General features: G+C 38.3%; 1 protein-coding gene across 1 annotated transcript; it reads right to left on the bottom strand.

Moving 5' to 3' along the window:
- Window positions 1–660: 660 nt before the first annotated feature.
- Window positions 661–26,937, bottom strand: TRAK2 (trafficking kinesin protein 2). The gene is made up of 17 exons (XM_041473381.1): window positions 26,801–26,937; window positions 20,683–21,000; window positions 19,538–19,732; window positions 15,909–15,962; window positions 15,060–15,130; window positions 14,280–14,396; window positions 12,902–13,111; window positions 11,077–11,155; window positions 9,264–9,394; window positions 8,985–9,059; window positions 8,230–8,367; window positions 7,390–7,469; window positions 6,502–6,705; window positions 6,067–6,365; window positions 5,458–5,736; window positions 5,141–5,240; window positions 661–4,612 (listed from the first exon to the last, which is right to left on the bottom strand). Exons 2-17 carry the CDS (start codon window positions 20,717–20,719, stop codon window positions 3,934–3,936), a joined length of 2,748 nt encoding a protein of 915 aa, XP_041329315.1. The 5' UTR covers window positions 20,720–21,000; window positions 26,801–26,937; the 3' UTR covers window positions 661–3,933.
- Window positions 26,938–26,954: the final 17 nt, after the last annotated feature.

Genomic DNA, 26,954 nt, shown 5'->3' with positions numbered 1-26,954 from the left:
GATATGTCTGACCTGGATTTCAGTGTATCCTCTGCGTAGTCTCAACAGCGAAAATGCTCTGTCACAGCTTCATGGTTGAAGATGTCCAGTTACCCTATGTTCACTTACCTTGCTGATGTTTGAGTCTTAGTAAGTCTTAGTAAGCTGGGTAAGTACCCAGCTCCTTAAAACATTTTATATTTTATATTGCCTTCCTTGGTGAGCATGCACAGAACTGCTTCAATGTCTACTCCCATTTGTCACAAATCTATAGGGCTCACATAACATCAGCTACTGAGACAAAAAAACAACTGTGGTGGTGTTGGCCAGTGATGCAGTGCTAACACTGTATTACTAGAGGAACATGTAATGCTGGAGGAACATGTAAAAGAGGGGAGGAAAAAAACCCCAAAGCACCACCCATGCACAAAACCCCCTAAAGTACCAGAAAATATGAACAGATTAATTTAAAGTGAGGCTCAACACCTAAATACTGTCTATATAAATTTACTGGCTTCTAAAGCCGCCTTTTCTGCAGATACCAACTCACTTCACTAAGCTTGTGTACAGTATAATAATCACTATGAATTTTAGCCACAAAAATGGCCTGATTTAGGTTTGTTATAGATCAGTGTAGTAGAGAAGATGACATCTAGAACAAACCACAGAAGATCAGCAATATACTGAAAAATGGCATGTTATACATGTTTAATATCAAATTTACATTCCACTATGAAACAACAGTAAGTGCAAAAAGCAGATGGAAAAAATACCACGAAAATCCCAGACTGTTCAAACACTGTGTGTAATCCCCTCAATGTAACAGCCAAATGAAACCCAAATGCAATTATTTTTCTTCCCTCTCTGTTGCTATTCGACGACAGTAGATGTTTAACTTTAATCACAGGTATTTTGAGCATGCAGGTATCACTGAGTTTATTAAAAACTAACAGTGAAACTAGAAAGGTTTAAGTTTGTGCTTTAAGACATATAAATACAAGAATTCCCTTCTATCTCTTGTAACTTGCACAAGCATGAGTAAGTCCTTTCTAGCATCTGTGTTTGACTCAAACCTGCAAGATAACAGAACCCTGCCAAAATGTAATTCTCCATTCCTCCTAGGTCTACCTCTACTCAAACAAAAGATCTGGTGCAGGATGTCAGCCATGCAAGTTTGTCACTTCTCACCTCTCTTATGGGAGACAATGAAAGCCAAATCATTCCTAGAATCATGCTAACTTCTAAAATGTTCTCAGAAACACATGTTGTTAAAACAAGGTTTATCTTCTAGGTTTTGGCACAAAATGGTAAACTTGGAAGAATTATCAATTTTCCCTGTTACTGCAAGCCAGGCTTGTATATTCAAAGTGTGCATGACTATCCAAAGGCATAAATGCATGACCGAATTTGAACAACACTGCACCACAGCATCAACCTATTGGGTAAACACACACAAACACCATGGTATAGAGATTCTTCCATTTTCTTTTTGCCTTATGTAAAGTATCTGATGATACACCTCAGCTACAGAACAAACTGACCTCTCAACATCCACAGCATTGTTTGAACTGAGCCAGTTTATATTGCTGGGCTATGAATAGGGAAAGGTCCCCAAGAGAAACATGCATTTCATTTATATGCTTGTAGATTAGTTTTACCTGAACCATGGTCTGCCAAAGGAATTCTGCCTTAGCTGATTTGCTACTCTGCTGATCCAGTGGCTGGAGTTATCTTATGAAGCCGTTAGAAACACAGTGTAGTACCTTCAAAAATTTATCTGTAACTCAGGTATTCCTACAATAAACACATAAAATGGACGGACTTTTGACATGCTACACACTTCTCTGTTGGTACTAAACTGTCTTAAGCTCTTGCTAACTCATTTCCCTGGATGTTAGAGATACACAGCAGACATACCCGTCCCAGGCCACTGGAGACCAACACGGCACTCCCTCCTTTCACTCTTATGTAGCTAGGCAAGACACCATGTGCAGCTAAGTACATACAAACATAAATACTTACATGAAAAAATTAAATATTTTTCATTTAAAAAACAAAATTAACCCGTATATAGTCTTTTAAATAAAATTCACCTTTTGTAAGTGTAAGATTTTGCTTAGAGAGCAAAAGGCAACTCCAGAAGTTCCGGAATATTTCTGTGCGCTGCTGACAGACAAGCTTCTGCTAAGAATCCCTGTGCAAGTTTGAAGTGGTTACTCCTTTTCCTTTTACAAAACAAAAATATCAGAGAGTCATCACAAGATCTAAAGAACTGTATAATCAGAAAGGCCACATTACAAATTTCCTATAAACAAGGTTAAGAAGCTTTCTTTTCCTGCTCTACTCCATTCACCCCTGCAACAATGAGGGTGCTGATTATGGAGGATGTGCCTAATGGCAAATGCAAATCAGTGTGATTGCACTGATGCTTCACACCACACCCCCAGACAGCTGCCAGCTATACCCCACTCACATGGCAACAGGCAAGGTAAACTCAACTGCTTAATCTAATTGTATGGAAACAAATCATTTTATAATGTTGACAGGTACAGCGAAAATTTATATAAAGACTAAGAAGCTGCTTCTATTCAGGTCACTAGAAAAGACAACTTTTTCTTAAGTTACACAAAACATCGGTTGTAGATTGTTCACTTACGATCAGAACCTTGGACAGGAAGGAATCAAAAAAGCATGAGCAGTAATATTTTTAAATGAACACTTAGAAACCAGATTTCTAAAATGAAGTTCTTTTTTGAGTTGGAAAGTCTGCCTCAGCTATGTTCAGAACCACACTCCCTCACTGATCACTGGATTTCAATATTCATTAAAATGCTACAAAGAACACTAGCTTTTTTCTTCCTGTTTCTATATAGAGACTGGCAAATTTTGCTCTTAATGAAATCTTTTAAACAAAATCCTGCTTAAAATGAATGAAAGGCATAAAGTTTACTGAGAACTCTCTAATATACAGAATGTGTACTTGGCAAGACAAGAGGCAGTTTTCTGAACTTCCAACACCTTCCTTGAAGTATATGCTCTCCATTTAAGTCTTTTAAGAAACCCTGAATCAAGCACCTAGGATTTATTTCCTTTTGCAATGCTGAAATGTGCCTGAGATATTTGTGTATGTATGTGTGTGTGTGTGTGCGTGCACAAAAATATCCTCATTTAAATAGATGCACACTACACTTTGGAAAGATTTCTTAGCTGGATGTTTTCACCCCACTTTCACACTTTTCTGCTTCTTAATTCTTATTCATTGCACATTTCTCTGTGTGCTTTGTTCACAAGCTCTGGAAAAAAATTAACTTCTGTTAATACCTAACTAACACAATTGCACTCTTTCAAAATATAAATCCTGTGTTTGTAAACTGAAGTATTACTTTCTTACACAGAGCTGAAGATTCTCTCCCCTGCTTCTCAAAGTGAGGAGGAGTTCAAAAGAGCACAGTTACAGAAATGGAAAATAAAAGAATGAGAAACAAAATCAAAGTTTTCATATTTGTTTGCTACAGAGAGGAACTTGGGCTGATAATGCTGGTCAGACTGATTGTTATTTTAATATTATATTTAAATGATCTAGTCTGACTGCAAACAACTAGTAAATACTATGGGTGTATGATGGAAAAAAACAAAATGTCTACACATACAGGTTAAAGGGTTAAAACACTGAAAATGTCTACAATAGTCTTCACTTCTGACAAAGTTAAGACAAGATGCTGAAGAGGGTCTTGAAATAAAGCTTTGGTTTTACCTTTCTATCTCCCACAAAAACCTTCTTCCTCAAACCCAAGCAATGTTCCTTTGCTCCTTGATCCCAGCGCTTGTCTCTCCCACATTTTAACATGCACATGCCTTCTTCAACGTTTCTGTAACACACCTAACAATGCCTGTACTGGATATTCATCCCTCAAATTATTTACTGTGCTCTAAGTCAAACACCTTTCAGGCCAGTTAGTCTTCTTTTAGTATATCCATTTTTGATGACTGTGTGCAAACAGGAGCTCCGAGTGCCCCGATCATGGCTGGAAGACTCTGGTTTCTTCTCAGTCCTGCCATTAAGTTGCTACCTGCATTTAAAAACCCAGCTGAGTCCTGTCTCTGCAAGCCAACCTCTGGCCCCTGATTCTTGCCATGGTCCTGTGTTTCAGGGGGCTTGATCACCCTGGCAATGCCCAGCCTCTTCAGTCTGTCCACGAGGTTCATCTTCAGCTGGCCTACGTCTGGGACGTTACGGGAGGGCTTTAGGCCATACATTTCCTGCAAAAACGTTTCTGCTGGTCGAGAAGCCAGGAAATTCTCGGAGTGATGCACTCGAGGCTCAAACGGTGGCGGGGAAGGACAAGGTGAACGCGAAGGAGAATTTGGTGGAGTAGAAGGAATGGGAAGAGTTCGGGAGGGTTGCAGCAAAGGCAGTTTTTCTAACGTGGGGCTGTCGTAAACCTTGGCAGAGATGCCTCGTTCTTGCAGAAGTTTAGCCAGGCTGCTTGTGCTGCTGAAAGTAGTAGTTGAGTCTCTTCTGTTGGTGAGAAATTCTCCAATACTTAGTCTGTAAGGAATGGCTGGAGTGCTCACTACTGGGTTTCCAGTACTGCTGCCAGTATTCCCCAGTGAAAATGAAGCACCCATGGAGCTGAAAGAAAATAAAAATTAAACAGAGAATATACACACATTGGATGTTTTTATACCTGCTCTTCATTTGCCTTTTAGTATACAGAAGACTCAAGAAAAACCTTAACTATTGCTATCAGCTGTGACAGCTTCAGTACTCAAGAATTATTGTTCTGCAAAGTACCAATGAATTTACCTTCTGTGATCACCTGTACTCTATTAGACAGAATACTAACATAGTTGTCCAATTAATTAAAAAAAATAACAGAATCAGAAAATAAATCAGCGTGGAATCTTTTTTTCCACAACAGCTGTATGATACAAGGCAACTGATACTTAAGAGTTAAAATTTAATTAAAAGTTACCTTGTTTTAACTCTCACTCCAGAGAATTCCAAGTTTTCCTTTGTAATTACAACTATTTTTCTTGGAAACATCCTACATGTTGCCTAACTGCCTTAGTATTTTTAAAACTGCTCCATGTATCAAAAGCCAGAAAGTAACTGTTTAATCCCATGCAGCAGCATTCAGGATGTTAGCAGTCCTCATACCTGGGAGTAACTTGAGTGACATCAGATGGGTGAAGGATCCTACAGGTAGTGAAGGTAAAAGTGGAATTTGTTGAAGATAGACATTTCCCTGGATTTGAGGCTGAAATGTGAAGAATTTACATACATTAAGGGTAAAAATAAAGACATACAAGAATGAATCAAAGTTTAAGACGTTATTATCACTGCTAATTTTTTTAGTCCTTTTTTTTGAAGTAAAGAACAAGAATAGCAAAGACAGCATTACCACACAGTCAAATACTTTCCATAGAGAAAAGGACTAAATAGACTCAGGAAGAAACACTAACCATGCTTCTTACCAGTGAGTGGTACTGCTGCTGAAGTAATAGGTGGCAGGAAAATGCCTGCTGCTGGCTTTGCCAATGCACATTTCTTTTCCTCTGGGAAGCACTGTTGTGCTTGAAATGTTATACCTCCTTCACCCTCTTCCTCATCATCTTCCTCCAGGTCAGAGATGTGGTGCACAGTATCATCAGACAGAGGGGTAAAGCCTTTAGTAACAACACCTGGTCTTGGGTCAAGAATGGTGCCGAGGTTGGGTCGAGCAAGCTGCTGCCAATGAAAAAGGGTCTGAGATCCTGGTGTGACAAAAGAGAAGAGATTCAGAGAGCCATTACCTACTACTGTACTGAGTTACAAGAAGGCATTATAAAACCAAGTGCAGCTGGCTGGTGCCCACACTGTGATCCACACATCCACTGGATGGCAATGCCAAGAAGCAGCCTAACACTTAGCACCCTCTAGGAAAGCCAAATAGGAAGCGATGCTGACGAACTCACTGGCATGGAGCCCACCAAATACTACTGCTTCCTGTTACTGCACATCACACCTAGCTATACACATGACGATTTAGCTGGCAAATATAAAATCCTTTTCTGCTAATGAGAGAAGGAAGCTCATCCTCTTACCTTCAATGGGTTTGACAATTTGCAACTTCTCTGGTAGGAGAACACGGAGATTACTAGAGCTGGCAGAGAGATCTGTCAATTCTGAGTTTGTACTTGGGGAAAAAGAGCTTTCTGTTGGTGTACTGCAGCCACTAGCCTCTTCTTTCTGCTCAGCCAGCAAATGCATTTTTCGGTCCCACTCCTCCTCGAAGAACTGCTTCTCACTCAGGTAGTTCTGACGACGCAGGGAGAGCCTGTGCAGAGCTGTGACCAGGTCATTGTCTCCAGGGGTTCCTGGCTGGCCAGGACTGTGAGCGTCTCTGTGAGAAACAACAAACAATATCAGATATTAAGCCCATTAAATTAACTATTTCTCTATTACACAGCACAAGTCCAGTCTGGGTTTAGTTTTGAATCAGTTATTTTCAGAAGAAGGTAACAGGCTGTGTTTCCTACTTCAAATTCTTCTCAGAGCTGCTCCCTGGGACCACCCGTGTGTGGCTCTCCAAGTGGTGCACACCAGACTGGAAGGGCTTTGCTGTCATAACAGCGCTCGAGCGATTTGATCCAGGGATTGGCAATGGGGCAGGAAAGGAAGGGGAGCGGCCACGGATTATATTAGCAACCTTGACGGTGTCAAACACTCGCTTCTGTTGACTCCTGTGGAAAAGACAAACAAACAAACGTGGTTTTCAGAAGCAAAAAAAGATCTATTAAAGAAAAATCTCTGAAAAACAAAGTTTTAGAAGTCTGTGGAGACCCCACTATAAGATGTTCAGAAAAACATGATTGCCTAAAACATTCATGTCTCCAGGAGATCTACTCTATTAAGTATCAGACCTGAAAGATCTGAACCTCTACTGATAACTGCTTTAGAATATTCAAAAGTATATATTTTATTTATTTAATTTGTATATGCTTTCAGAAACACATGTTTAGTTTATTACTCGTTGCTCAGAATTATGAGATCCAAGAACAGTGTTTAGGGTTTTGAAAGCTGTTATGTATCTTTCAGCTATAATGCCATTTGTCCAGCAATTTTTCTATAAGCATTAAAAGGGGTAAAACTAGTACTGTGCATAAGAGAATTTGCATCAAAAATCCTCAAATAAAGAATGAAATAACATCCTTTTAGCAATTCCAATCTTCTTCATAAAATCAAGTAAGAATAGCAGGTTTCAAAATTGAAAAGACTACCAAATACTACAAACCTTTTCTTATTTACAATGAAAACATTATAGAGGGAATATTTGCATTTATGGAGTCCCAGAAATCCATTTCACCTTAATTAACACAAGTCTATAGGTAACTATCAAAACAGCATGTGGAGATCTGAAAACATACTTTTGCTTGGAGAGAACAGATTCATCAGCCTGACTCAATTCCTTCCGCATTGTCCCTTCAATTTCTGCTGCAAGGGAATCCTAGAGAAAAATAGAAACCATAAGAGTTGACAAATTAGATTCAAGTCTTCCTTCTGACAATTTTAGCAGAAAATATCTGTAAAAATTACTTTTAACAATCAGCATTTGTTTGCCCAGTATCAGTATGCTTTGAACAAACCCTTCTGCCTCTGAAGGAAGGGCATGTGGGACAATTTTCCACCATAACTACCCTAATGTGTAACCAGGATGGGTTCACTTTTAATTAGCAACACCTGCTTTTTCTTTTTGTTTCTTTATGTACTCTGTATGTTGGTTGCTTCAGTTAAGCTACAATTTTAAGAGCACTTCTTACAAGTGTACATGAATGATTCTGTACACATAGAGCAACCAATCAAAACCTGAAGAATTTCCAGATATTTTGAGTATGTGAGATGCTCTGTTTCTTAAAGAAACACTGTTGAGTTGTAAAATTCACACCAACATCAAACAAGACACTAGTACAACTGAGCATAAGTTATAGAACATACCAATTCCCTTATTAAACAGAAATGGCATATAAAAAGGAAAAATAATTGCAGTGTCACAATATGTCAAGTGAACAGTTAGTTTCCTAACTAATTTCCTAAATTTCTCACAAGTGTACACATTGAAGAATTGAAAAACCAACAGATCAGCTCCTTTGTCTACTACAAAGTAGCTCTGGCTGCAGTTCCTGCAAAGGCTGCTGTGCTCCTAGGGCTGCTCACTGCCACAGCTGTGTGTGTCAGCTGGTGTGTGCCACGCTAGAGGTGTTGGTTACCACAGGAAATGCTCCACAGGACTGCGAGTGGCAGAGACAGGCGGCAGAGCTGGCTCTGCTGCGCAGCAACTTCACTTCTTCCTGCGACTCGTGCAACATCCCCAGACACTCTGCATTCCGATCCTGAAACTCATGGAGCTGCAAGAGAAGAGAGGCCATCACATGATCTCTTCTGAGAAAACACAGAGTGAAACTGAATGAACTCCTACAGTAACCTAGAATGGCTGATTCAACACTGTAAGATTCTTTCAGCTGCAGGGCACATGCCCACAACTGGAATGGACAACAGTCAGCACAGCATCCGTAGCAGTTTTAGTGACAAAGCACAAAGATTCAAAAGAGGAAAAAGTATGATGAAATTCAAAGGAAAATACATTGAAGAAATGCAAATACACTAACTACTGATGCAAAAGAAGCAAAAAAGAGAACTGCCTTAAAATCTAATTAGCCACAGTACTGCTGACACAATCAGTAATAGTCACACTAAAGCACTCTTTTTCTCATAACTAAGAACAGTAAGACCTCCCTATTTGAAACTCACTCCTTGCCTTTTATACTCCTGTGAACTACAAAAATATTTGTGTAGGGTTAAGTAAAATAATTATTCTCTTCCTCCAATCATGTGACTTAACACAATGAAAGATTAAAATCCTACATAATTAAAAAGCAGTAGTTCCCACTCTCTCTCTGTTTTCTTTCTCCTGTATTCTATCCCAAACATTTATCTAAATGTATATTACAGAAGTCTTAAGTACCTCTGCTGTCAGTTGTCTCTGAGCATCTTTGGAAGCTTGTAAGTGAAGTTTCAGCTCCTCCTTCTCAATCACATTCTGAAAGCACAAAAAGGAGCTCATCATTTTCTCAGCTGACTTCCCCGAGAGCCTGATGCTCTGCCACACTTTCCTGGAACAGCCACTCTCTTGCAGTGCAACCCTGCGGCTTGCCAAGTCAATTTTTGCCTGCTGTGAGCACTGGCACACACATGCTGCACAGACACCTGCGCACACACGGACACTTTATCACCATTCCCTTACTTCTTTGAGTTTATGCTGAAGAGCAACAATCTGGGACAAAAGGGATGAGATCTCTTCTTGGTAGCGAATCACCTCCTCACTCTTCTCTGACAACTCCTCTGTTATCCTGGAAATCTGAGCATTTGTTTGCCCTACAAAACACAAAAGGAACTTAGTCAAGACTTTCTCCCACAAAAAAACCCAAAAAACCAAACAAAAACAACCCCAAGCCAAACCTAAATCCCAGAAAGGATGAGTGAAAGTCAACAACAATCTGCAAAACCACCAATTCCCTTAGGAAATCAATTCATAATACATAAAAGTAGGTGCCTTAGAACATCCATAAGGAAAAGACTAACAGTGGGGAGAAGGAGGAAAAAGAGTTAATTTCAAATGCAGGTACAACATATTAAGAACTAAGCATGCAGAATCTGAAATACACATGATCAGTATGTGAAATGACCACAATAAAACAACTTCAAATGACATAATGACTCATGACCAAGGCCAGACTTGGAATATGCTGGAAAAGTCTTGGTTCTGAATTAATCTTGTTATTAACTACCATTGTAAGCAAAGGCTTTTGTCAAACCTTGTCAGCTGTAACATACACTCCTGATCCTAGTCACTATCTATTCCCCAAAGATCCACTGAATACAATTCCCTGATTCTTTTTTTTTCCTTTTAGCAAGCACTTAACAAAGTGAGATGAAAAAGCAACTCCAAGAGCTGAAATATGTTTATGCAGTTAGCCTTGTTAGTACACTTGCCCTGAAAGCATTGCAAAGTCATAAAAAAGTCTGATCAATCTTGCATAAAGGTCACACTACAACTTTAGTGCTTGTTGTACCTCACACATTTACTGCACAACAAGGCCCTGCTTATGGGCCTGTGAGCATTTAAGCTCAGTCAGATACCTTTTTCCTGAAAATGCAAATTTTAAAGCTGTAGGCAGCACAGCCTTAAGAGAAGATTCTTTCTGTGAATTTAAATTACCTAGCATGCCTACCCCTGGCTATAGAATTGAATAAAAAAATGAACTCACAGACATTCTCACTGAAGGAAAATAGGAGAGCATATTTGAACTAACTCCTACTTGCAAAAGATGCGTATTTTCTCAGTGGGATCAGAGTAAACTAACCAACTAAGTATCAATTCATAGTATTTTAGGGTCATCTGTAACAAGAGAAATAAAGCAGCAACCCAGTCTTCTTTATGGGGGTTGTAGAGAAAAAATAATCTTACATATAATATAAGGTTATCATGCACAAAGGAAGTAGAACATATCAAATGACTACAGATTAAAAAAGGTATTGTTATTTATTGTTTCAGAATACTTTGCATGCATTTATGTAAGAGTAGCTGCAATTCTTTGCAAATAAGCAGTCCCCAAAGCAAATACAAACAACTGTAGACAAATTAAGCTACTTGCTGATTTAAATGCTTTGGTTCATAGCATATATTCCAAAATTAATGTGTTCATCGTTTTAAGAGTCTATACACTGACCCATTTCAGTGTCAAGTGTGCTGAATATACAAGGAGAATATTTTGTTGATTTTCTAGTGTCTGTAGGTTTCAGTTTAGAAAGTTTTAGACGTCTCCTTTTGTATTCATTTTCCCCTTCTAAACATGACACACAGAGCTGTATTTGAATGCCAGAGTGAAACCTGATGAAATACAGAAACAACCTTGCACTTGGGCAAAGGGCAAGACTTCAATGATTGGCATAAATTACTGAAGCCCATTTCTGGATTCAGGGTTAACCAAGAAGGTGTAGGCACTAGGTACTTCACCTACCATCCTGCCATTGCAAAATACAGCCTGGATACTCACGGAGTTCTTTGACACAGTCATTGACCAGCTGCTGTTCCTTCTCCTCATATGTAATGGTTTCTGACTTCAGATGGCAAGCCTTTGAGAAAATTATTCATTTATCAATAACAATTTCAGTTTATCTATAATGTTATCAATTTTTGCTTCTAAAATTCTTGCAACTGAAGAGTGTCCCCTCTCTTTAAAAATTCTATACAATTGTATTTTCCATCATAACCTGTTTCCCAGAATTTTACAGATGTTTTATGTGAAAGACAGATAGACACATGAACAAAGCCTTATCTCTTGTCTCTAATAAAAAAATCATTGCAAAAAGATGTAATTTGGTAGGGAAAGTGAACCAAGACAGAAACCAGAAATAAGCAATTTAATTTGCTAAAAAAAACTTAAGTAAAAAAAATTTTTGAAAACTGACTGATGTTAGCCAACTCTCTTATGGCACTGAAAAGCTCTTAATAGAACAGCTTTTCTCCATATTCCCAACTTGTCTATTTAGACTATATTTTCTGTGAGAGACTGAGTGTGACAACATATCTAAACAATATGAAGCACTCTAGATTCCCACTTCTCTTTTGATTGTGAGGATGGTAATATTAAATTTAGCACAGACGACTCTTCTATACTCAGGACTGTTTGCTAGTAAGGCACTCAACTGTAAAACTCAGCAAATGGTTTTAAAGATTATCCCAGCAAACAGTACATTTACACAAGCGCAGGCAAATACACTTCTTTACATAGTGCTGTCACAGGAAAAGAAACAAAAAAGCAAATATAGGCTCATTGTAATTGAGGTTATTTCAATTCACTGAAGGTTATGTTATATCACAGAATGATTGAGACCTGGCTGGTCTGTAAAGTTGTGCAATCATATACAGGCTTAGGAGCAAAATAAAGGCAATCTGATCTCCTCTTCTTATCCTACAGCACTACTAACGTATCCAGCTGGTCTTAGGGAGTTTTAGGAAGAATTTGCATCTCAGAATGAGTATTTTGGAGACAAAACAAGGGCAGAAGTGTATTTTATTGACATTAAAGGAATCTAGTGTAGTACTGGTACAACAAGCTTATATTGGGAAAAGCTCACATAAAAAAGTCAAAACACCACATACACACACAAAATGAACAATTCTCACCTTTCTTACAAACAATACCCCCTTTTCTTAAAGGCAACAAAAATAACCCAGTTTTAAACAAGTCCTATTTTACAAGTTCCACTCTTCATTACCAAATAAAAGGCACTGCATCCGTTGATTGCAATTCTTGGAACCTTTGCTTTTGGTTCCATTTTACAGCCATTTTTTGTCTGGCCATTTAGTCTCTATCCTTCTAATGGCACATCTAGTGCCATTCAAGCTTTACACACATGAGAGACCAATTAAAACAGAGAAATTAATTACATAGTCACAACTAAATGCGTCTTTAATTTAAGTGGAAACTCATTAACCCTTAAATATCTTCTGACAAAAACAATGGCAACAGAACAGAATTCCCCAAATACTCCTGCTCATTGCAGTCAGATTTATGTCAAAACAAACTGCATGAGTTTGAGGGCCTGATGTGTCCAAGTACTTCCTCTGGGTGCTTACATATCTTCCCATGCTTTTTCAGGTACCACAACTGCACTGAGAACAGACTGCCAAAGAACTCCGGAGACAATGAAGAATGAAGGAAACAGAAGGATGTGGGCATGGAGAGAAAGTGCTCAGGAATTATTTGCATACAGTGACACAAAATAGCCATGTGCTTCAAGAGAAACCCTGCTGCTGGATTTTGAACACCCTGATTATTTGTTTCACACTCAGCACGTGCCCTCAGTGGGATGTACCTTGGATCGCAGAGCCAGGTTCTCCTCCTCCAGCTCTCGCAGTTTATCCTGCAGGACATCCAGCTGCAGCGGATCGTGGCACACAGTGAAAGACTCGTTGAAACGCAGCGGTGTGGAACAGCTGGAATCCGTCTCACTCTCCTCAGAAGCGATGGAAACGATGCGCAGCAGGTCGTCCTTCTTTGACAGCTCATGCTGCAGCTGGTTAACCTAGGACAAGTGAATATCACCACCACATGAAACACACTTTACAAACTTTACAAAATATCATACTGTATTATTTATGCAGCCTCTTGAACACCACTGCTCCTGAATAGCTCACACCTCCATTTATTTACAGGAAGCTCTCAAAATCATAATTTTACCACTGTAAGGGAGACCAAAAATTCAAGACAGCACAAAAATGAACAACAGAACCTACTTTTTAAATAGTGTACTGCAAAATAATTTTCCAGCTGCCTTGATATATTATTTCATTTTAACATGCTAGCTATCACTTCGATTATGACCATTACTCTGAATTGTTGAGTTCCTGGAGAAAAGGACTGAGAGACAACCATTTATATATACAGAGTGGTACTTTCCAGTCTGCACATTAAATGACCCATAGGACAATTAAAAACAAAAGAAGAGATAGATGTCATTTAGATAAAATCTATTTTGCTTATCTACATTTTTATGTGAATACCTAAGTTTATGCAGTCCTACAGCTGATTATGAGTGCATCCTTGTCACAAGCATACTCTTTTATACAAGCAGCTGAATCAATTTCACTGTAGCTTACACTACATCTCTTGACCACAGGGTTGTCAACTATTTAATTATTTTTTTAAGAAAAAAAACAAAGAAAAGGTTAGATCAAGAATTTGTGCTTACAGGAAGAGATGGAGTGAAGATCTTGATCAAAATTCACTTTTCATTACACTTTATTTATTCATTTACTCTTAGTGTAAGCACCGCATTAACCAGCTCACTTTCTGTCTGTTTCCTCACCTGTGAAGTTATGTAGCAGCTCATGTCAGACACCAATCTCTTATTTTGACTTATATTAGTCCATTTTTAGTTTAACGGTGGGAAATCAGATTTATGGTCTGATATACCCTTATGATATCTAACATTCTCATAATTTCTCAGTAATTACAATATCTTGTCTTCATATTCAACTCCTGAACTGCAAAAAGTGATTGAACAATGATTAGGAGAATGACATCTAAGCACACTTCTGTAGTCCAAGAGCACCAATCACCCCAAAATGATATATTTCTATTAATCCTCTTACCACCATCATAAATGAAAAAAAAAAAAAAAAAAAGAGAGAAAAAATTGAAAAAAAAACCCCCTAAATAAAGGAAAAAAAGAAAGAAAAGCAACTACTTACTCTGTCCAGAGTTTGTCCTAACTGTTCTTCCAGTGCTTCATTCTGCTCCATCAACAGATGGTTTCGCTTAAGGAGGGCTTGTCCAATTCGTGCTGCCAGTTCCAGGTCCCGATCCTTCTGCTCACAAAACGAGAAAAAATGTTTCCTTTTGATCATGTAAGGTTTACATTCAGAGGAGCTTTAGATTCTCCTAGATATTGCTCAGTGCATCAGCACTGAGATCCCTCTTCACTCTCAAATGGATCAACACTGTTAGAAAATTATTAATGCTTCATCACTTGGATCCAGAACACATCCATAACTGGTTTTTTTTGATACAGCATATTCTCTTCCACAGCCATTTGCAGTAACAGGAGGGGAAAGTACCAAACCTGGGGACAGTTTTGGGTTTTGTGCTGAGTACAAAGATTACGTGGGCTCTGTTCAATCACACACACACACAAAAATCACACTTAGGCCTGTGGCCTTCCCAGTGACACCTTCTCCAGAAAAGACTGCTCTGCTTGAACAGTGGTGAAAGGGTAGAAGCAGAGGAGCAAAAGGAAATCAGAATAAAGCTGTTTCTTTCTTATGCTGCCTGGCTTCATGGGTGCCCATAGTTTTGTTACATTTTGTTTCTGAGGTGGTGCAAATAAATGGGCAGCAGAATTCTCATTACCCATCTGTTTGATAAGTAGCTCTTGAAGATAACTGAATCAAAATGGTCAGCAGCTGCATAAAACCCTCCCTCAAATACATCCCCTCACCTGCATTAACACAGCACGACAGAGACAAGCATACCTCAGCTAACAGACGTTTGACCATGTCAGCTTCACCGTAGTCTTTCTGCTCCCCATTGTCTGTGCCAAGAACTGAAGAGAGACAAACATGCTTATTTTATTGAAGGAAAGACAAGAAGATAGTGGGAAGTGGGAGAGCTGAACTCAGAGGATGTTGTTATATACAAATACAGTAGTTGGTTGATGAAGCTAGCAGAGGCTATGAAAATGCATCTTCAACTCAGAAATGTGAAACAATAGTCATTTGGGAGACTGATAAATGAGGTAGTGAACATTTGCACCTTTCAGCAATGTTAGCTAAGACTTTAGATGCTAACACATCTTTCAAATTTAGAAAAAAGAGAAAAAACTCCTCAGAGCAACTTTTTGAATACAGCTAAGCAACCGAATCCTCCAGCCTGCTGGGGAGAGAAGGAGGAGTGTATTGGAGAATATCCAAATACAGTTAAACACATACTTTAACCCTGAAGCAAAATTCCCACGAGGTGTGTGACAGCTGTATGCAGGAAGTATGGAGACCCCTAAGACAAGTCATGAAAATGCATTTATTAAAGGCTTGACCGTCTTGGAAACAATTAAGAAGCAATGAGAAAATGTATGTCTGAGTTTTAGATGTAGCAGTAAATGCTATCTTAGCAATCAAGTGACTCCAATGTTTGAAGAGTCTGTAAAACTATTAAAAATCTGAGAAACAGTAGGATTGGAAAAACAGTACTGAGTGAGGAATAAGCAAAGCATGAAGGATTTGTGACACCTCTGAACAAAACACAGCGTGAGAACTGCAAAGCACTGGTTTGCTCTAGTTCATGCCCTGATAAAAAGGTGGTAGTAACAAAGGCATCTTAATTACCTTGTGCAAATTTGTGAGATCCATCCAAGGAGGAGGAAGGAAGTTCAATAAGAGCTAGAGTGACAGATAATGAAAGATATGGAGGGAAAAAAGAGAACAAAGAAGAGAAAGAATTAAAATGTAAGGAAATAGGTAATTTTCTGCCATGCATCTATCACAATCAAAAAATAAATGCATGTGCAAACATAGTTTTTTCACTATTAACACTTTCTAAGTCCTTTTAGGGAACCATTTAAATGTAATTTTTTTCAGAAGCAGAATTATACATCTCTCTATCAGGTGATGAATGTTTGTGTAAAGCTCAGCAGCAATTTGCTCTTTTTGCTTTATGAAGTCAGGATCATTAAAGTAAAGAAGGCAGTAATATAAATTTAAGAATTACAGAAGTACCAGCTTCAACTGAATATTTAAGTTAACACGTTACAAAATTAATTCCATCATCACTGAACTGCAAAATGATAGATTTGATCTCAATATTTCCTTCACTCTTTCACCTTGTTTAAATCTCATCCTTACTCTGAATACACAGTGGTATCGATTATCAGTTCTTTTCTTTGTTTTATTGACTCAGTTATGAGTCAGACTCAGTTATGAAATAGTAAAGTGCCAAGCTAAAGTGCACATCAACTTTATTTACATATGTTATATAAGCTGTCTATACCCTTTACACACATAATGCCCACAATTAACCTTTTAAAGCATAACACTACAGCTATACTAAGATCAAAACCAAGTTGCATTTTAGTAACAAAAGAAACTTCTTTGTAATTTTGAAAGACAGGAGAACAGGAAGAACAACACAGAAGGAAAAGTTTTACTGTTTCTCTAAAAGCCTAAAAGAAAAATATATGAAAGTAACAAACCAAATGCTTTCCATCAAGTAGATCAGTAAACATAAAAACCCAACACATGCTGTTTAAGCATGCAGAAGCTTGGAACTTATAGCACTGTCACTTACTAATTTTATTTCTAAGCAGGGAAAAAATAGAAACTCTACAAAATTTAAAGTACATATCTATCAGTAGCATAAAATGCATTTGGAGGACAATTTTACTGTACTACTTCGTTGCTGATACTGGCTGCTGAAAGGGGGACTCCAAACTCATCTAACTTATTAGCATTTGGAAAATTCACTGCACATACATAACTAAGTTGCAGCCATTACACGCAGAATATTACAGCCAACTCTCCTGTGGTAACTGCTCCTAGCAGATGACTTCAAGTTATAAGTTTCTATCCAGTCCCTTTAATAAAAATTTACACTAAATCTATACTAATTCCAAGGTTCCTCAGTTAGGTAAGTTCCTAAAATCAAGAGCAAATATCTTTATTCTGATAACTAAAATCACAGAACCAATAGCTTTGAAACTTAGCTCTATAAAAATTTCTGTATTTTCTCTCAGTACAGGATCAAAACTATACAGTTTATTAGAATTCCCTCCTGAGAACACATGCACGTGCAATACTCACCTTGCCAAGTGAAAGTTGCAAGCAACTCTTCATTTTGGTTAAAATTCTTGTTATGGTGTGCCATGTTCCTTTATTCACATATACAAAGTAGTTCCAAAGAGAGATCTTTTGTAATTCAGGATTTCTTACACAAGCACAGCTGAAGCAGAAAATATTCTTGCACCTCACTGAAAACACTGCCAGAGTGAACCCAACTGACAGACCTTCTTACAGGCAGCAATAGCCATAAAAAGAGGAGGGGCTCAAGTGCTGTAACTACTGTGTTGTTTTGGGGCTTTTTTCTCAACTACAAATTTACCCAAACCATATATTTAGCATTCTCTCTTGAAAAAAGTTATAAAAATGTTTCCATACATATATAGGGGAGGAAGATACACAGCTAAAACCCTATGTCATGCTTCATGTCACATTTATTCCCAATTCCAGGCAACAAAGAAAGATTAAAATTTCACCTAACAAGTTACTCAACAATAAATATAACTAGAATTTGATTTATATCTGTATTTGTCTGGGACTCTCACAGTATGTCCCTGTAGGTTACTAGTCTCAAAAAAGCTACTATGATTTCAATAACTAATGTCTAGACAATTTCTAGGCAAAATATATTTATCTTGAGTTTAAATGACTCAGCAGTTACAAAAGTGTTCTTAAATGACATAAGAATTAGTTTTATATGTTATGCTTAACAGCTATCTTTTAATCCAATTTCAGTCATTGTTACAAGAAAACATTTATAGCTTAAAAAACCTGCTTAAAAAACTCCTACAAGCAGTTTACTGTTTCCACAGGACACCTTCTCTATTTGAAAAAAACTTCCCCCTGGGAGAACTAGGAAGACAGTCCTTTCTGCAGTGCTTTGACAGCCAAATAATACACAACAGGCTTCATAAAAACTTTGTTGTTAAAACCCCTCCCTCTCGCTGCAGGCTGAAAATGCAAGCTCACCCTGACTGAAGGTCCTTTGGAGCCCTGCGTTTCATCACACAGGTGAGGCGCTGAGCCGAAAGCTCCGGCAGAGCCGCGTTTCATGTCAAGCCCGGAGAGACTCTGATCTCACCTCTTTGTAATTAACACTCAGAGGCAAGTACACACCCCACCAACCACACAACTGCTTCCAGTGAACTACAAAAGCATTCACTCGACTATAAAATCATTTATGCTTGCAATATTAGTAGCAGAAACAGTCTGAGCAATAAACATTAAGAGGCTTTCCAATTACTTTACACAGTTAAAAAGTTCAAAGCCTTCAAGTTCAACTCATAACAAGGTCACTCTAAATTGCTGAGTACTGCATTCTTGGGAGGTGATATTTTAATCTTTGTTATTCCTTTGCTATGCACCCTTGGGAAGTTTAAACTACAAAGAACAATGACAAAAAAAATCCTTTTAGAGGTGGCATGTACAAGGAAGAGGTAATCATTACAGATTGTATATAAATAACAAGTTCACTCTTCTCTGTGGTTTGTTCCAATAGTTCCAATATATGGAGGAAACAGGACTTCCGCATTTCTCGAAAGAGATTACAATGCATTCTCTTCACAAGAAAACACTAGAAACTACAGGCAATTAAGTGTTCAGTTATTTTGGCAACTTCCTATTCATTTGCTTTTTAACATATAACATTAACATGTGACTGAAGCTGTCCGTTTTCCTCTTTATCATTTGATAGGTTTAGGAGTAAGTTACTTAGTATTTTCAGAATTGAAAGGCAGTGATCAACATTGATCTAGTACCCATCTATCTGCCATTCACTCCTCTTCTATCTCCAGAATAAACCACTGACAGCACTCCACAAACATTACTGACACAAAACATCACCAAATCAACAACAGCATCGTAAACATTCCTGAAAACAGAACTGCTTCACGCTCATACCTCTTGCATGAGGTATACATCTCTTCTAGCACAGTTTTAGGTTCCTGCCTCTTTTTGACTATCACATATTCCCATTCTTACTTCAGTGTGTGATCTGATGATCAGGCAGTCATTAAACATCCTAAGTCAGCCATTACAATTGCAGTGTGAACCACAAGCACGTCCCCTGAAATCTGTTTTTTCTTCCACCTGTCCAAAGTTTTCCAGATTTGATCATTTCCTAATATTAATACTGTGTATGTAGATCTTTATCTTCAATATTTGGGAAATAACTACCGACTCACTCATGTAACGGAAGGAGTCCTCCTCACGAGCTGGAGAAGCCACCTCTGGCAGCCGGCCGCGGCCAGCCACGGGCTGAATCCAGTCTGGATTCTCATACAGGTACAGAGAGTCCACTCGTAACTTGTAATCTGGCAACTGTTCTTCCAGCATGCCCACCAGCTCCACCTCAGGAAGGTCCTCATTGGAGCACCCATCTGAAAGAGAGCCAGTAATAGCGCATTGTTAAATATATGGAAAATTCAATAGTGTTGCTACAGTACTATACTTTTTTTGTACTATGAAATACTTCATAAATCTTTGGGAGATTTGGAAATAATTATTCCATACCAGACAAAATACCAGAATATGTACTGAATCAGTGCTTGATTTACACTGCAATACTTGTAAGTTCCTCATCCCCAGCTCATCCCAAAACTTCCTGAAAAGATGGTATACTGTATCCCTCCAACTTCCTGAATATAATGTATGTAATGAGTTTGAATTTCTGTCTTTTCCTCTTCACTGAGCTAAAACACAAACCTATATTTTACCAGCTAAAGTCTCATTGACTTTTCATAGTGGTTACACTTTCCTTTTCTGAAGGAAATTCACATTTTTCTTGTTCGTCTGTTTTATGCACTAGTTTGATAACGAACATAGATGTAAAACAATCTTAAAATTAAGCAAAATCAACTGAATACTTTGAAATCAGGGAACAAGTATAACATTTCGTTATCATCCTTATGGAATTACACTCTGAGAAACATGGTACTAAACCCCCTGCAATCAAAGTTCAGCTCTTTCTATGTTTGTGTCCCTTAATCTCGTCACAATTATTGGAAAAAACCCCACATTAATACTAAATTGGTAAAATACCAACGGTATGCAATGACTGTCTTTGCAAGATTTCCACGCAGAATTAATACTATCTGCAGTATCTTTCAATGGAAAAAACATCAATTTTGACTATTGACAGTGAGAATTTTACAAACAGTAATTTACAGTGCACAGTGACTTTACAAGTGAGTCTAATGTCACTGTTTTTGTTTCTCTGCAATATCACATAAGCAGTACAAAAAATGTGAAATGTAAGGTTGTCTTCAACCTTTGCTTTACTACATGTTAAGACACATTCAAGATTTGTAACAGTAATTCTTCGACTTACCAGGGATGCTGTCCAAGCCCCTGGGATCAAAACTCATGAGTCCTTCCTTCACAGTTCACTTCCTTGGAAAGAGCATTCTGTAATCAAGCTGTGCACCATTCCTTTATTGCTTTGGTAAAAAGATGGCTTTGGTTTAGAGACAGAGTAAATGAGAGCCATCAATCCACAGAGACTCATAAATCTGGCATCAGCTCACTTCTGCAGACTGGTTCATAGTCCAGATCTACTGCCATCTTAGGACATGCCTATTTCATCTGGGCTACTGATCAGTAGAAGTATTTCATGTAAGCTTCACCAGCTTCTCAGCTCACCCATCACCTAAATATAAAACAAAGAAAATGCCAAGCTTTAACAGATTTCACTCTTTCAAGGGAGACAGGTAAATTGGTGTGACTTTCTTTCAGTTCCCTCTGAATTTCCCTCTGTACCATAATTAATTATTAAAAAAAAAAAAAGGGCAAACAAGCATTTTATTTCCAGTTTACACAGTACATGTAAAAGGTAGCATTAAAATATTTTGTCCCTGCAGACATCTCACCTTAAACATGGATTTGGTCAAATATCTCTTTGTCTGTACTATTAATCTTCTTTCATATAATATTTAGTGTATTTCATTTCAGGTCATTCACTGAAACAAGGCATTTCCTTTTTATGCTAACAGACAGCAGCTCCAACAAAACAGAGATTTTATAGAGGCCACTACATTTATTTAAAGCGATGGATTCTAAAGGCAGGATTTTAAAAACATCACCCTTAACATTTCTATTGTTAAAAAATTTAAGTTTTACACAACTGTTTGCTTGAGTCTCTTTTCCTTTAGGAGTCTGTTAAGTAAAAATTGGACCTATCAGAAATTTACTTTGTGGATTGTGATAAAATTTGTGTTTTCTCTTCAGCAGGGACTCAGGTAAACCAGAAAATGAAACTACTGTGACTGATTCAGATAAGCTATCAGAAGAGTTTAATGAAGTAAAAATACACTTTTCCTTTGCCAAGACTGATTAACCACCTTCCATATAAAACAGTAGTTCTAGATGACAGAAAGATATAAAACTGAAGAGAAAACAAGTCTCATTTTCCCTCCTCTGGCATTCAGTTAACATAAAATACTCTTAAAAGCCTTCATTAATTTAAAATTTGCTCTTAACAGTTTCCCCAAGATCTCCAATCATCAAGCACAACAATCAGAGGTTTGTTTTGCTGTCTGTAGCAACCTCTTATTTGACAAGATTAAAACGGACAGTGCAGGAGCTTTTTAAAGCAAGCCTGGAGCCTGCCAGTTCATCTGCTCTAGACTTTGGCAGGAGATCAAAAAAGAACTTTCTTCCATTAAGGTCAGCTCATAGCTGTGCGCAGTATCTTCTTGTTTTGTCATTCATTTCTTTATGTATGTAGCCTGCTTATCAGTTGTAATTATTATGCATATTAAACACTAAATAAAAAAGAAAAACTTGGGATTTCTGAAACATTTTCTATCTGAATGTATAGATGTTTATAGCACTTGTAAAAAAATTTCTAGAGGCTGCTTTTTAAATGGATTGCTGAAAAGCATGAACTATACATATCCCCTTCTCTAAAACAACTTAATATAGCATAGTAAGACATTTAAGAAGACTGCTGTAGATCCACACATGCAAATGACTTTATTTTGTAATAAGAAGAGTCACTATACAGCGAGACAAAGTTCAGCAGCATAGGACAGCTTCTTCACAACTCTAACTCAATCTTTTCCCTTTGAGTTTTAAAAATGTAAAAATGAATGTTGCTACTTCTCAAGATTGGTTTTAATCTTCTTCTAAGTGCAAAGCAGAAGCACTATTTGTAGTGGGTCAATCTCAGTTCAGCCAAAGAGAGAGGGGGAAAAAAACCAGTGATTTGGCTAAATGTTTTCTAGAGCACCAGGCCAACACCAAGCTATTGAATTGAAAGGGCAAACTCATTTGTAAAACCTTTGAGAAGTTTACTAGATAAGCAAACGCCATAAAAGTTAATGCTTGCATTTCCAGTGCTTCTCATCGCTTTAGTTTCCTGTACCACGGGGCAACTTCTGTAGAAATTCAAGCACTGGGCAGTTCCACCCTCAGAGTGACTCCATGACCCTTCTACACTGCAGCTATAAAACTATTTCCTAACTGCAGATTCCTCCTGCAAGCCAAAACTATGACTAAATACATTTAAATAAACCCCATAAAATTTACAACATGGCTTTAAAATATATGGCCATGCTATAAAAAGATGGACTAAAAATTAAAATTGTTAAATCATGCAGAAAGACAGATCCAAAAGAGAAGCTAGAAAACTTTCTCAGGTATTGATTTAAACCTTTATTTATAAAGATTATTTCCACTGTCAATTTACTATATTCATTCTACACTGATCTATATCTTATCAGTTTTGTTCCCCAATTCCCTCATAGGCCAATTTCCCATTGATGTTCATGTCTTTTACTAATAGGTTAATTGAAAATGGGAAAAACAAGGGAAATTCAAATATTGGAGAATAACCCATATGCAGGGGCAGTGCTCTCAGAAGGCTTCTTCAAGGAAAGTTCATGAGAGATGAAAGTATCTGACAACATTTTACACACATACCTATCCCAATCTTAGTATTTCTGTACTCTCTAGATTAAATTTTACTCTCCAATGAGTGTCCCACATTTCAGCTATCATTTGGCTCCAAACAGTGAGCTAAAACCTGGGGCACATATAGCACACTTCTTGTAGAAGTCGAAACTATTCCTGCACCTTCTGAATCGGCCCTAGAGAATCCAAGTTGCTCTAAAGAGATTTTATAAATTTTTCCTTCAGTGAGTCAGAAGACTCTAGTGAAGATTAACTTAAAAAAGCAATACTGACTAAAGTCTTAGAAAAAGATAGTATAGTTATAAAGCATTGAAAATTGTTCTTGTCTTTGTAAAAGTACCACTTTGAGCAATTTCAGATGGATGCAGAAAGAGTTGGGGCCCCTCAAGACAGAATATAATTCTGAAGACATTCTACCACTAGAGAAACTCTAATTCAAATCTGAATTATGAGAAAGGTGAGGGAGTGCTTTAAAACTAGAAACCATAGACAATTATATGTGCTATTCCTTTGTGCACAAAGTTAAAAACATATGCAAAATACTGGTATCTATATTGACAATATCCAAACTTCAACATAAACAAACTGTTATTCCTGCTATTTTTCATTTGTTGAGAGTAGCTGACTCCTCACAAGTACTTGGAAAGACTAAACTAGGTCTGCTCCTCTGTACAATTCCAGGATGCAAGACATTAGACCACAAGTAACACAAACAAAATTTTGACATCAAAGAAGATTCTAACAACAAAGAGAGAAGACAACATTCATTTTCCAAGCCAAATAAATGAGCGTACTGTTCTCAGATGCCAAATTTTAGTGCCATGTAAGTATGCAATCTAAAAAATTGTATCAAGTCATTAACACAGTACTTCTTCCATTGCTAAAATTGGAATGCTGTCAAGCCAGCTAATAGCAATCAACATATTCTGCATCTCAAGGTTAATGAAACAGTTCTATTCTTATAGCAAACATGACCACACTGAATTGCTGCCAAAACATTCCTGGGACCAGTGCTCAGAAGCAGAGGCCAAATTCTTCAACACCATCCAGTAGGAGGTGAAGGACAAAGGATTATCAACTGAAAAACAAATCTATGTGAACACAAACATTGCCTATCACAATTAACATTTGCTGTGTGCCTAACACCTGTTATTTTCATCCAATACTATCCCTACAGAAATCTATTTAGTGCTTGTGTGGCTCTCATGTAAGGAAAAAAAATTTTAAAAGAGTATGCCAACATAATCCTAAAACCAACTGTAATAATCATAAACAATCCTGCAACAGACTTTCAATCATAAAAAAATGGTGTAAGAAGAAATTAAGAAAACAAACAAAATAACCCCACCGCCATCTCCTGGATTGTTTTTCTTCTGGGATGAGGGAAAGGCTTCAGGGGAAGAGGGGAAGCTGGAGAACACCTCCAGCTGGAGAATGATGAATCACATGGGGTTCACAAAGCCGGCCACAACATTCCCTCATCCTGTTTTATCTACAGTTACACCAAACCAGGCTCACTTATTCTCTTTGTCAATCATTTGTAACAGGTTAAGTTCTCCAAAGTGGCAACACTACCTGTTAAATACATGTACATATGCTTTATGTACACGTATACATGCATACTGTTGAATACCACAGCTTGATAGCTAAAATTTATTTAAGTCCTACTCATTTGGAGGTTGTCTATATCACCCTTAGTACAATGTAAAAACAGCAAATGCCTAATTAAAGTCTCCCTTAGACTGAAACTACAAGTGTTACCTACATTAAAGACACACACTATGTTTTATTAATTCCTAATATTTTTATGTAAATGCACAATCAAAACATTACTATCCATATGAATCTTTTCTCACAAATTTTCTTTTTTTCAGAAGAAATTATATATATACGTAGTTATGTTATGATCTCAGAGGAATCAAGAACTATCATTAATTGCCTATTTGTTTGTTAGAGTATAAAATACAATAAATGCTCTTGAGGCATTCTGCTAATGCCTCATTCTGCTAAATTCTCTGCTAATATTTCATTACAAAGGTTGTAATCAGCTTCTTTTAAAACTCAAGCTTGTTTTGTATAAAGTATACTTGAAGGGAACTTAAATAACATTTAACTGAAATCACTAACTCCTTCAGTTGATGCATGGCTGATCACCCAAAAAAGTTGTTTCAGTTCCTTGACCTACACCCCAGCCAGAGCTCAGCATTTTAAGATATAATTGTGTGTATTAGAATTAACCAAACTGATCTATATGACTCAGTCACCAGAATATCCCTAGCAATCAAACCAGAAAAAAGGATATCTTCTTTTTTTTGTAGCCATATCTGTGAAAATGCTCTATTTGTGTCTTCTTGGAAAATTAATCAATAAATCACAATTATCATTCCTGAAAGACAGCACTTCTACCACAAAATATTAATTCCAGAAGCCCAGTATTAGAGGCAAACCACCATCAGGGAAGTCTGTGGTTTTCCAATGCTCTTCAAACTACATTTTCAGATACTCATAACAGAAATTTGATAAACATATACAGCTCTAATAATCACACTGCCACTAGAGTGGAAAAAATTCAGATATTGAAAAATATTTTTTTTCAATTTCGCTTCAGTGTCAGAAGTGTAATTAAAAAGAAGTTCTGCCTATTTTTCCTAAAAGCTACATCTTTTGAAAGAACTCAAGTATGTAGAAACAAACCTAAAATCGACTGTTGCTTTCTAATGTTGCCTTATTTATTAGTACATCAAATATCTGCATCAAATTGTCATAATCAGTCAACAGTAACTGTGAAACATAACTAATAAATAGGCACCTATGCAACAGCTGAAGAGTACATTAAGGATAAAAATACGAGCACGCCACCCCACATACATTTCTCCACTAGTATGGGCGACAGAGAAAATGACACTTACTGACAGATACTGGTACTCCAATAATCAGTTAAAATTGGAATTAACCAGCTGATAAAAAAGTAACCATGTGATTAAGAAGTTGCTAGCAGCCAAAATTTCCTTGCCTTCTATACACAAGGCAAAGCTGATGTCACCGCGGGCTGTCCCGTGTTCGCGGTGACATGACCCTCCAGGGACCCGCTCGGAGAGAGGCACCCCGGGCCGCTGAAGGTCACCCCGGCACCGCCTGCGGGCACCGCCGGACCCGCAGCCCCCGCTTACACGGAACAGACGAGCTCAACACAGCGCTACGTTACATTAAAGCATCACCACCTCTAAAAGAGTCCTGTCAGCTGCCAACCCGGACAAGCGCCGGAGTTCCTTCTCCGCCCGGGACCGCGGGGCCAGCCCCGGACACCGCCTCACGCTCGGTCCCCGCACTCCGACCCCAATCAGCCGCAGGAAAACCGCCGCACGCCCTACGCGGCCCGCTGTACCTTCCAGCCCGGGTGGTGCCGCGGCCCGGCGGGGAACAGCCCCAGGGGCGAGAGGAGGGAGGGTTAACCCTCAGGGGTGTGAGGCACGGAGCGCGCCGCTCGCCCGTGAGGCGGCAGAGCAGCGCCGGCCCGGCGTCGAGTGCTCGCTTACCCGGCCCACGCTGCGCTCCCTCCGGCGCCGCTCCTTCCCGTCGCAGCCCCGCATGCAACACAACGGCGACTGAGGAAGGGCTCCGATGGCTTCCGCTCGGCTCCCGCCCAGAACTACAGCCCCCGGCGGGCCGCTGCCAGTGACGAGCCCCACA

Source organism: Pyrgilauda ruficollis, unplaced genomic scaffold, assembly GCF_017590135.1.
Source record: "Pyrgilauda ruficollis isolate IOZ18807 unplaced genomic scaffold, ASM1759013v1 scaffold3, whole genome shotgun sequence".
Classification (NCBI taxonomy): Eukaryota; Metazoa; Chordata; class Aves; order Passeriformes; family Passeridae; genus Pyrgilauda; species Pyrgilauda ruficollis.
This window is presented reverse-complemented; position numbering and strand designations above follow the sequence as displayed.